Source organism: Aquarana catesbeiana, linkage group LG12 (genome assembly GCF_042186555.1).
Source record: "Aquarana catesbeiana isolate 2022-GZ linkage group LG12, ASM4218655v1, whole genome shotgun sequence".
Classification (NCBI taxonomy): domain Eukaryota; kingdom Metazoa; phylum Chordata; class Amphibia; order Anura; family Ranidae; genus Aquarana; species Aquarana catesbeiana.
Genome location: NC_133335.1, coordinates 176,689,312 through 176,702,043, shown reverse-complemented (window position 1 = coordinate 176,702,043; position 12,732 = coordinate 176,689,312). Strand labels below are relative to the sequence as shown.

Sequence of the window (12,732 nt, the reverse complement as noted above, 5' to 3'; positions counted from 1 at the left end):
ATTTGTGACATTTAAAGGATTACGAAGGGTTGCCAGAAAGGGTTGCTCGGTGCAGCCTGGGGAATGTGATCTGTGCGCGCTCGTGTGTGTGTGTGTGTCAGGGGGGCGGAGCCACAGGGCTGCCCTTGCACCATTGATTCAAATCAGCTTTTAGGGGCTGTGTTTCTCAGCTCAAGTTAGGGAGAGAGTGAGACACAAAACCCCACATGCAATAAAGGGAAAGAGTTCAGAATCTCAGTCATAACAGGAGAATCCTTCTCTCCCCCCCCTCCCTCTCCTCCCTTCTCCTTCTTCTTCTCCTTCCCCCTTCTTGGCGGCAGCTTCTGATGTGAGCCCATTTTTTCCAAATTTGGGATTTGTTGTTTAGAGGGGGGGGGGGAGGGCGAGAAATCACTGCTGGGATCCGGACACAATCTGGAATAGTGGACGGTCCCCGAAAATGTCTGATCCTACGGTGAACGCGCACCTGGAAGGTATTATTTCCGACTTTGAAGGTTGGTAAAAATTCCATTTTTTTTTTTTTGTTACTTATAACAGATGTTTGTTGTGTCATTGAGTGTTTTTATGGTTAGGTGGTTGAGTGTGTGTTTGGATGGGATGGGAGGAACGTAGAGGAGATCCAGTGGAGTCTCCAAGTCCATGGTGATGATCAGAAGCAGCTTATAGGGAGCACATAGGTAGGTCATCAGATAAGAGATCTGTGCTATGGGCAGGAAATAGTGCGTCTGACCAGACACAGGTAATGAGGGAGATAGGGGGGGGGGTGGTGGTAGAGGAGAACAGGCTGAAAATTACTCAGAAAGAACAGAAAAGAATTTTAAAAAAAGATCGGTGACTCATAGCGAGGGGGAGGAAGAATGGAACAGAGAATAGAGACTTGCTACATCTGGATGAAGCTTTAATAGATGGAACGCTACGACCCAGAGAATTAATGATCGCAAAGTGTTTACTGTAAATTTAAATCAAAGTGAGATTTATTGCTCAGTGACGCTGCGATTGATGCGTGAATATATGTGTATAAAGTAAAAACCTGAGCTCGCAAATGTAGAATACATGTTTAACCCCTTCAATACCGGCCACTTTTACCCCCCTTCCTGCCCAGGCCAATTTTCAGCTTTCAGCGCTGGCACACTTTGAATGACAATTGCACGGTCATACTACACTGTACTCAAATGACATTTTTATTACTGTCTTCCCACAAATAGAGCTTTCTTTTGGTGGTATTTAATCAATGCTGGGTTTTTTATTTTTTGCTAAAAAAAAAATAATTTTTTATATAAAAAAAAAAAGTTTTTCTTTTCTGTCAGTAAATAAGTAATTTTTCTACTTCACTGATGTGCGCTGATGAGACAACACTGATAGGCTACACTGATGAGGTGGCACTGATGAGCACTGATATGCTGCACTGATGAGCACTGATAGGTGGCACTGATGAGTACTGATATGTGGCACTGATGAGCACTGATATGCTGCACTGATGAGCACTGATAGGTGGCACTGATGAGCACTGATAGGTGGCACTGATTAGCACTGATAGGTGGCACTAATGAGCACTGATAGGTGGCACTGATATGCAGCACTGATGAGCACTGATATGCAGCACTGATGAGCACTGATAGGTGGCACTGATGAGCACTGATATGCGGCACTGATGGGCACGGATAGGCGGCACCGATGAGCATGCACTGATGAGCACTGAAAGGCAGCACTGACTGGCATTACTGATGGGTACTGATTGGTGGCACTGATGGGAACTGATTGGCGTCACTGATGGGCACTGATTGGTAACACTGATGAGCACTGATTGGCGTCACTGATGGGCACTGCTGGGGCTGCACTGATGATCAGTGCCCTGATTACCTGTACAGGTTTCCCCTGTGAGGAGATGCCGCTGATCAGCTCTCCTTGCCTCACACTGACAAGGAGAGACAATAAACGGCACTTCTGTGTTTATATGTGATCGCCTGTGATTGGACACAGCTGATCACATGGGTAAAGAGCCCCGTCATCTGCTCTTTACTGAGATCAGGGTCGCGCCGTATCAAGGGCGAACAAGAGCGGTGACATTGGCTGCCACTTTCTAATGATTAAGGGAGTTTTCATACTGCTTCCATTGGGAGAATGCGTTAAAAAACGCATATACATTTTTGATGCTTTTCCGGTATATTTACTGGTTGCCTCACTCCAATCATGCACCTGTGGTCATGTGACTCAAAAAATGACCTGTGGACAGGGAAATATTTTATTGCGTTTTTAGCCAGGTAAAAACCCAGCAAAATTGCAGTGTGAATAGGCTCTTACAGCTGGCTCCCCACTGCACATGTGTAAGATCACGAAACGCAAGGAGGATAAGTGATACTGTTTCTTTTGAGTAAAGATCCACTTTATTCATTCACACCAAGCAAGCTACACTGATAGCATGACAGCTGGGAGTCACAGAGGGTTATTTATGAAAGGCAAATCCACTTTGCACTACAAGTGCACTTGGAAGTACAGTCGCTGCAGATCTGAGCGGTAGATCTGAAATAAGTGGAAGCTCTGCTGATTTTATCATCCAATCATGTACAAGCTAAAATGCTGTTTTTTATTTTCCTTGCATGTCCTCCTCAGATCTACAGCGACTTTACTTCCAAGTGCACTTGTAGTGCAAAGTGGATTTGCCTTTCGTAAAAACACTCCACAGCGTTGATGCGTCAATCCCGGCGCTTTTTTTTTAAGGAAGAAACAAGTCACAATGGACACTTCAATACAGTTTTATTCAGTGTAGCAGTGTGCGATGCAGTGGTTTGCGTCAAAACCCGCTGTGCTAAAAGAATTTTAAAAAATGCTGCTAATACCTTTCAAATGTGAACTGACGCCATTGGAAACAAGACCTTGGGGGGGATTTACTAGAACTGGAGCACTCAGAACTTGGTGCAGCTGTGCATAGTAGCCAATCAGCGTCCAACTTCATCTTGTTCAATTAAGCTTTGGCAATGAAACCTGAAAGCTGATTGGTTTCTATGCAGAGCTGCACCAGATTTTGTACTCTCCACTTATAGTAAATAAACCCCATTTGTCTATTAATGTAGGCTGCACTGGAAATAGCTGTCAGCATAGCCCCAACAAGTCTGGTGCGAATGAGCTCTGAAGGCCCATTTAGATCTATTTGCGTTTTTTTTTTTGTAGTATTAGGCAGGTGCATTGTTATGCATCAACATGTTTATTGACGCACGTTGAAACACGTTTTCAATGCATATGAAATTGGAATTTGGAGCGAATAAGGTTAAAAACCTTTGACCAAGGCTTGTTAATACCAGTTCACATTGCATCAAAACGCATGTTTTATGCATTTTGATGTGTTGCCATTGACATCTTTGGGTCTCCCAATACACTAAAATGACAAAAAATGGACATGATGTTTTTTTTTAAATTTGGCAGCTTTGAGGTGGGAACAGACACTATTTTTATTATGGAGAAGTTGAACACTTGTTTGACAGTGTATGTGTGAAAATGAGATGTAGTAAATGGGCCCTGAATCAAATTGGTTATTATAGGATAATACTGACAATTCCCAGGCTTGGTAACTGTGCGATTCCTGTGCGTTCCCCTACTATACTTTTTTACAGCCCGTTCATTTGAATGTGTTGCAAATCACATATGCCACACCAAATCACATTGTACTGTAGTATCATGCGATCTGGTGCCCACGAAAGCACTGCATTTGGATGCCATTAATAATATATTGACATTTTCAGCAGATCGCACAGGCAGTGCATTTTGAACATGGTGCGAAAAGCATGCAAGGAATGCGCCTTTACGGCACCGCGTTCTTGTGTGAACGACCCTAACACATATTGTAAGTACTGTCTGTATTGCTCAGTAGCAGCCAATTACAATGCAGCCAACTTGGATGCAGGTTTGAATCAAATCTAACACATATGCCGCGTACATACGGTCGGATTTTCCGACGGGAAATGTTCGATGGGAGCTTTTTTGTTTCAGAAAATTTGAGATCCAGATCTCAAATTCTGTTTGTCGGAAATTCCGACCATGTGTGGGCTCCATCGGACATTTTCGGTCGGAATTTCCGACAAACAGAATTTGAGATCTGGATCTCAAATTTTCCGACAACAAAATTTGTTGTCGGAAATTCTGATCGTGTGTACATAATTCCGACGCACAAAGTTCCACGCATGCTCGGAATCAAGCAGAAGAGCCGCACTGGCTATTGAATTTCATTTTTCTCGGCTCATCGTACATGTTGTACGTCACCGCATTCTGGACGTTCGCAATTTCCAACAAGATTTGTGTGACCGTGTGTATGCAAGATAAGTTTGAGCTAACATCCGTCGGAAAAAATCCATGGATTTTGTTGTCGGAATGTGCGATCGTGTGTGGCGGCAATATAGAGACATGTTGAGAAATAAGGCCCTATATGAAATGGAATTTACTAACAGGTGGCCCTTGTGTGCCTTTGACTCTGTGACTATTTAAAGTGAGCCTGTCAGGACTGATGTATGGATACTGCCATTGCTGACTTGGTTGAAGATCCACATTCCAGCCCTTTCATCTCCATCCTTGTTTTTGTACCAGACACTGAACCAGAGAACGCGTGTATCAATGAAGTGTCGGAATACCCGATATGTACTACGATTGTCCATCCATGCTGACCAAACTCCCGTTGTGGCTATTATATTCTGATAGCCGATGCTGCCAGCTGTCAGAATACCTAAACAGTACCTGCATCTGATTGGATGCAGGAGCTGTTTGACCAACAATTTTCCAGCTGTCTCCCTTCACTTTTCAATCAAAGGATGTCGGGCAAAAGGTGGCCGGCATGGCCATCCACTAATCGGAATTCGGAAAGGGATGAAATTCGCTCAGCGTATGGCCAGCTTAAGGATGACAGCAGTGGAGCAGTCATATTAAGCTCTTCCTGCTCACCCAGGCATCCCTTTAAATAGTTTGGAGCACTAGGGGGCGTGTGAGAAGGATTGGCGATCATGTGACTACTATCACAGTGGTCACGTGATCGAAAGCCGGTCCTGCTGGCTACTGATCTCTGGCCTGGACTGAGAGCACAGCACCTAAAGAACAGCTGCCCAGCGATCCATATGTGTGGCATGTAGGTGTTAAAGCCCACAATTTTGCCCACGCACATATGTGTCAGGCCAGTGCTTTTTTTCTCAGAGAATAGGTGCAGGAACTCCTACCTTCTAAGTCACTTTGTGTCTCCGCCCCCTACCCACCTCTGAGCACTGGCCCTTGGTTCCATCCCTACTCACCTCTGAGCACTGACCCTTGGTTCCGCCCCTACCCACCTCCGAGCACTGACCCTTGGTTCCGCCCCTACCCACCTCCGAGCACTGACCCTTGGTTCCGCCCCTACCCACCTCCGAGCACTGACCCTTGGTTCCGCCCCTACCCACCTCCAAGCACTGACCCTTGGTTCCCCCCCTACCCACCTCTGAGCACTGACCCTTGGTTGTGCCCCTACCCACCTCTGAGCACTGACCCTTGGTTCCGCCCCATCCCACCTCTGAGCACTGACCCTTGGTTCCCCCCCTACCCACCTCTGAGCACTGACCCTTGGTTCCGCCCCTACCCACCTCTGAGCACTGACCCTTGGTTCCGCCCCTTCCCACCTCTGAGCACTGACCCTTGGTTCCCCCCCTACCCACCTCTTAGCACTGACCCTCTTTTCCGCCCCTACCCACCTCTGAGCACTGACCCTTGGTTTCACCCCTACCCACCTCTGAGCACTGACCCTTGGTTCCGCCCCTACCCACCTCTGAGCACTGACCCTTGGTTCCACCCCTACCCACCTCCGAGCACTGACCCTTGGTTCCACCCCCTACCCACCTCTGAGCACTGACCCTTGGTTCCGCCCCTACCCACCTCTGAGCACTGACCCTTGATTCCACCCCCTACCCAGCTTCCAGTACAGCCCCTTTTAGAGAATATAGAATCAAGTATAATTTTGTAGTGCTAAGTAATTTGCATGGAATTTAGTATTGATGACAAGAAAAACAATAAAATAGATCCCTCACAGTCAGCATCAGAGACCCCCCCAGCAACAATAGACCCCCCAGCAACAACAGATATCCCAACAGCCAGCACCAATAGACTCTACAGCAGGCAGCAACAAAATACCCCTAGACAGTAGATCCCTTCCAGCAACAATTGACCCTCCAGTAACAAAAGATCCCCCACCAGCAACAATAGATTGGCATGCAAAAATAGATCGCCTCCAGCAACAATAGATCCCACAGCAGCCAGCAACAGTAGACCCTCCATCACACCACAGCACCAGTTTCCATTGCATACATTCAGTACTGGAGGTGCCGGAACTGCGTTCCCCGCCTCCATTCCCGCTGAAATAAATAAAGGGATTAAAGTAGGCGTCAATGCTGGCCGCTCCCATTGCTTTCCCAATAAGAAAACTCAGATCATCCCATCATAAATCATCTTCTGATAGATAATCCGGGGATGATTCACCCATTACATTCTACAACAATCTGAAATAGGCAATATGTGTCTAACCAGCTGTCTGGCCATATCCCTTCCCATGTGTTTTAGCAGAATACAAGAGGACTCGTGGTTCTTCTATAACTGAACATTTTAGAAGCCTGATATGATACAGTATGTCCAACCCTACAGAAACCCTACCATAACCTTGTGTCCCTTGTGTCTTCAATATTGAACCCTCTCTTCTTAATTGCACTGTAGACTTTGGAAGACATTTGTTTTTGAGAAAATGTGATATTTTTATTTTCCCTTGGGGTCCCTTCAGCTGAATATTTAGCTGGTCCTTTGTAGTAGTCAAGTGGTGTTTTGTCATATCTTATCCCAGCTGAGAGCACGTCCGAGCCTCTCATGTTTCCTTCTGTCTGTTGCACGTCGTCAGCAGCTGAGCATGTGGTTTGAAAATGTGAAAGATTGAAAAATGGCAAGAACATCAGTTTTCCCCTCTCCTTATTTACCATTAATCTTACCATATAGTTTACTAAACTGAAAATCCTTGCTTATTTTCATGACAATAGCAAATTGCAGGACTCCTATTAACCAGATTTCAGTCTGCAGCAGTCAAGTGGAGGAAAGATGAATTCTGATTGGTTGTTAACTGCCCTTTGTCACTATTGATTGCTTTTTGCAAGAGGTGGAACTAGAGGAGGGCAGCTGTGACAAACGCAGTGGTTGGTGATAAGAGAGATGGAGTTTTATTACCTAGTGTGAAAAAAATGCAAACTGTAAGTGTCTGTAAACCCAAAGAAAAAAATAATTGCCATTGGGGGAGATTTACTAAAACTGGAGCTTACAAAATCTGGCGCAGCTCTGCGCAGAAACCAATCAGCTTCCAAGTTTTATTGTCAAAGCTTAAAGAGTAATGCCGGCCATACACGGTTCAAATTTCAAAAGAATTTTCTTTCGAAAATCGTATCTAAGAATTTTCGTATGAATTTCGCACCATTAGTGGGCTGCAGCAACGGCCGATTTCCGTGCGGCAATCAAATTTGAGGAATCGGACACGTTGGAAATTTTTTGAAAAACGGACAATTTTCTAATCAATGATGGGAGAATCGTGCGAGAAATGTAATATGAAAAGAAAATTTACGGAGAGAAAAGAAGATTCCCGGCCACGAAAATTCTTTTCTGTAGCAACATGCGGTGAAATTGAAGGCTTGGTCGGCCCAATTTCGAAAATCAATGGTGGCATCATCGGATCACAAAAAAAAGAACGAACTTTCTGATTTTGAAAAGAAAATGAGTTCGAAATTTGACCGTGTATGGCCTGCTTTACTCCACTTTTGTTGAAAAATAAAACATTTCCTTCTGGTTGATCTATGTACATTGCAAGGATTTTAACAAACTGTGTTGCAAACGCCTACCTTTTGTCATTTTGAAGGAATAGCTGTTTGTTTGCCTATGTCCATGTGCAAAGTAAGGCTAGCCATACATTATACACTTTTCTTGTACAACTTTCCTTTAGATTTACCAAAACCATATGATATGAGGTCAAACCTAAACACTTTCAATTTGTATGCAGTCAAGCAGGCCCTCGCACTACATAGTTGAAGGTAAATCTACAAAAAATTGAATAAGAAAATTGTATGGTGTATGGCCAGCTTAAATGTGTATGGGAGTGGTTTTATAATTATCAATCAGCTGCTGCACCTGCAGGGCTCTAATGAGGAAAGCTGCAGGCTCTGCGTCCCTGTAGACGTGATTTCCTTTTGAGCGTATCTGACCAAAAATGACATTTTTGTTGCAGAGGATACTCAAAATCCGATTTGTATCTTAGTGCAGACTTCTGGGAAAATCAGTAAGCCAATCACAATAGCATGAAATGACATATCTGGGGGGCGTTATGTACACAATCTGTGTGCAGAAAGCCTCCAGGTAGCCATATTGCATTGTATATTACAGAAAATCACAGAGCTGCAGATTGAATAGGTAAGGTAATTTTTAATAACATTCAGTTACAATATGCAATTGCACCAGCAATCAGAACCAGGTGCACCAGATTCTGAGTAAGGCTTCATTCACAGTTGTGTGACTTGCCTTGCAACTTTGGACATCAAAGTCGCATGAAAAGTCTTTCCCTATGTTTTCCAATAATACCCATTTGTATATGTGCAACTTAAAGTTTCATGCACTACTTTGGTCCGACTTTCATGCAACTTGAGGGCCATAGATTTCAATGTTAACCCTCAAAAGTTGCATGAAAGTGCAACAGTAGTCCATAATCACTGGTCAAAGCCAAAGTCGTATCCAAGTTGCATCCATCCAAAGTTGCATCAAAGATGTACTTCAAAGACGGTGCAACTTTGGAGACATACAAGTGTCAATGGAGCCTAAATCTCTCCCACTGGGTCATTTACATCCAATGATGTGCTGATATTTGTTTTGTCACTTCCTTATTCCATTGCTAAAAAATACTTGTTGATCCTGACAGTTTCATCATTTTTCTGGTTTAGAGTGACAACACTATCCATCACCATCTTGCTATATCACCATTGTCACCCTGGCGTGCCACACGCAGTTTAATGCCCACCATGCCTACACTGTGCACTGTCTGTCCCATACTCAGCTGCCCACACTGTGGCACTCAAATGCAATTGATTGACTGACGGGGCTATTGTAGGGAGTTTCACTATCATCTAAGCACTAGGTAGTCTCATGGCAAGTAGTGAGAGACTACGGTAAGTGAAAACCGGTGACTTAGTGCCACTCACTTGCCTGGCCCTGTAAACCACTCAGTAAAATAAAAAAAGATATAAAATAATTATATATTTATAGCATTTTTTACTTTGTGGATTTAATTGAAATTGCTTCCTTATTTTCTAACCTAGCAATTTATAAGGAGAAAAGAGGCTGGTTTATATATACTTTAAGACCTAAGTATATGGTTAAAGAGGGTCCTCACTACCTCCCTTTATGTCTTTTCTTCCTCTCTTACCTTGACCGCTAGTTGTCCTAAAAAAACATGCTCCGCCGCCATCTGAGTTCTTGCACCCAGCCCCCGGGTGACATTGCCTTGCGCATGACCAGTGTGCTTGACGTTGTTTTGAAGCATCTTGGGATGGTTGACGTAAGCATCCCAGGAGGCTTCAGAAAGAGAGGGGGACATCATTCTTGCCTAGATTACAAAGCTTTAGAAAGGGGGCTGGGACCTGCAGAACAGATATTTCGAAAAAACTTTTTTTATTTCTTTTTTTTTTTTTTTTTTTTATATCTAATTGTGTAACCAGAGAGAAGAGGAGGAAAAATATCTAAAATGCTAAAAGAGGTTGAAGGTCGGCTTTAACAACTTAATTGCACAATTACAATTATGTTAATGTTATAAAACTGTTTTTAGTAACGGCTCATGAAAAAATAAAATGCAAACTAAGGATGGTTTCAAATTTGCTAAAAGTGATTTCTTAGGTACACCAGTGCTGTTTGCTGTGCTATATGCATCCTACGGCCAGGGTCAAAATCCCTAGTTGCCCTCTGTTCTTTGCACTGCCATACTGAATGGGTCTTTGTTAGCAGCTGGAGATTGTGTCCTTAGTAACTGTCAAAAACACTAGAATTCTTACATGGTACTTTGATACATAGAAACATAGAAGAATGATGGAAGAAAAAGACTAAGTGGCCCACCAAGACTGCTCCAATGTTGCCAACCTCCCGCAGCAATTTCTACTGGAAATTTACTGACGGAGCACATTTTTTTACTGACAACCTGACAACCGTCGGGCCTCTTATTAAAAACGAAGACAACCGATATTTAAACAGTATAAACACAATAGGAAAGCACTGACAACACCCATAAAAAGTCATTTGCCTGGTTTACACAGCATGACAAATGATCAGCCCCTGATATTTGCGGACAGTTGTAAAAATTACAGATTTTTACGAACTACCTGTAAATATACTGACGGTTGGCAACCCTGGTCTGCTCCATTTTTACTAATTTATATACAATTATTTCTGAGTATAAATCTACGGACTGGCTGAGTTTCGATCCGTGTTCGGGCAAACTGGTTGGACTGAAGTTGATCTACTGAGCGACTTCAGTCCAACCAGCCTGTTGAAAAATTTCCGACCACTATAGCCGGCAGCACTGATGGGTGTATTCTGATCGTAGGTAAGTCTCCTCAAATGTGTGGATGGGGGAATTGGGACACTTTTTATTCTTCAACCTGCTGGTTGATTGAAAAACTAACATATGATCTGCCTAACTGTTGACTGAGTAAATACCTCTGCTGGAAGTCTTTTCCACGTATTACCTACTCTTTCTGTAGAATAATATTTGTTGCTGAAAAAAAGGGGTTGATTTCTGACTCCCTTTGGGTAAAGCCTTTGGCTTTTTTGGCTTGATTTGTCTTCCCGAAGTCAGAAGACTAACAATAATGCAATTTTATGTGTTATTGGAGGAGTTTGTAGATTGTAGTTACAGAACTACTTGAAACTTAAAGCCAAACTAAACTCTCTCAATCACCATTAACTATTTTTAATCCTTATGCTGCTACCACTAGTAAATAGATAGGAAGGTATTTTATATTTACTTGTTTTAAACTTTTTTTTACATTTCTTTAGTTGCTTCATGGTTTCTGAACTAGGCCAAAGTGGTGTCCTACATTCCAGGAGTCTTCATGGACATTTTTTTTTTTTTAGCGGGTGGGAGGAGAGGCTTTTTCAGCTACGCACACCCTCCTGCCTGCATGCCTGGGCTAAGGGCAGGTGGATTTCAGGAAGTAAATGCTAGATGAATCACCTGCCCTTACTCAAGATGGCCATGGCTAAAAATTGTGTTTTTCAGAGTGATGTCTCCACAAAATAAAGCATGGAGACATGGATGGATGGGTGAGTTTGCTTTGAATATTAATCCCTAGGCGCTGAGCACACACAAATATGCAGCCTCTCAGGGGGCAGGCCTTAGCACTGAGCGGCTGCATATTTGTGTGCAATAGCGCAGATAGAGCTTTGCCAAGAGCGCCCTCCGGGCACAGTTACCAGCGGCTGATGGGGAGCTCCCGATTGCTGTTGCGATCAGTAGATTTCCGATCATGTGACTGATGTGACTGCCAATCATGGCGGTCACATGACCATAAGCACGGCCTCACCTCCCGGCATTCTAAACCTAAATGGCGTCTTCAGTTTGTGGTGCTCAGATACAGTTTAACCACATGCCGACCAGCGTGCGACGATATATGTTGGCACAATGGCACGGCTGGGCAAATGGGCGTACAGGTAAGTCCCCTTTAAATTGTGACATTGTGGCACGTGTCCGCCGCGTGCTCCGTCACCGTGCCCGCGGGTCCCACAGACTCGATGTCCTCCAGGGGCCCGCGTTCGTGTCACGGTGTGGCAGAACTGGGAGATGCCTATGTAAACAAGGCATTTACCTGTTCTGCCTAGCAACATGACAAAGATCTACTGCTCCCTGTTATCGGGAGCAGTGATCTCTGTCATGTTGTAGTGAGCCCATCCCCCCAGAGTTAGAATCACTCCCTAGGACACACTTAACTCCTTAATTGCCCCCTAGTGTTTAACCCCTTCCCTGCCAGTGTCATTTACACAGTAATCTGTGCATTTTTATAGCACTGATCACGGTATACATGACAATGGTCCCAAAATAGTGTCAAATGTGTCCGCCATAATGTCGCAGTCACGATAAAAATCGCAGATCGCGGCCAATACTAATAAAAAAAAACTTTAATAAAAAATGCTATAAATCTATCCCCTATTTGGTAACTTTTGCGCAAACAAATCAATATACGCTTATTGCGATTTTTTTTTTTACCAAAAATATGTAGAAGAATACATATCAGCCTAAACTGAGAAAGAAATGTGTTTTTTTATATATTTTGTGGGGATATTTATTATAGCAAAAAGTAAAAAAATATTGCTTTTTTTTCAAAATTGTCAAAATTTGTTTATAGCGCAAAAAAAAAAAAAAAACCACAGAGGTGATCAAATACCACCAAAAGAAAGCTCTATTTGTGGGAAAAAAAGGACGCCAATTTTGCTTGGGTGCAACGTCGCAATTGTCAGTTAAAGCGACGCAGTGCCGTATCGCAAAAAGTGTTCTGGTCAGGAGGGGGGTAAATCCTTCTGGGGCTGCAGTGGTTAACTAGTCTTGCATGCATGCCAAGTAATGTGTAAGTGTAAAGCCTCATTCACACTTATGAATTGAGTTCTCAGCAGATTCCTGCGGCTGGAATCACAGGTGGTTGTGAACAAATTCGGCTAGGGAGGTTATAC

The 12,732-nt window shown here is 43.5% G+C and overlaps 1 protein-coding gene across 3 annotated transcripts in view; it reads left to right on the top strand.

Moving 5' to 3' along the window:
- SEPTIN9 (septin 9) overlaps positions 1-12,732 on the top strand; it is a 405,962-nt gene that overhangs the window by 166,633 nt on the left and 226,597 nt on the right. The window contains exon 1 of one of the 3 annotated variants that reach the window (XM_073606241.1): positions 129-494. The exons of the other annotated variants lie outside the window; for them this stretch is intronic. Within the exon in view, the coding sequence (XP_073462342.1) occupies positions 440-494 (55 nt within the window). The 5' untranslated portion in view covers positions 129-439. Of the gene's footprint in view, positions 1-128; positions 495-12,732 lie in introns of those variants that run through there. 3 annotated transcript variants of the gene reach the window in all.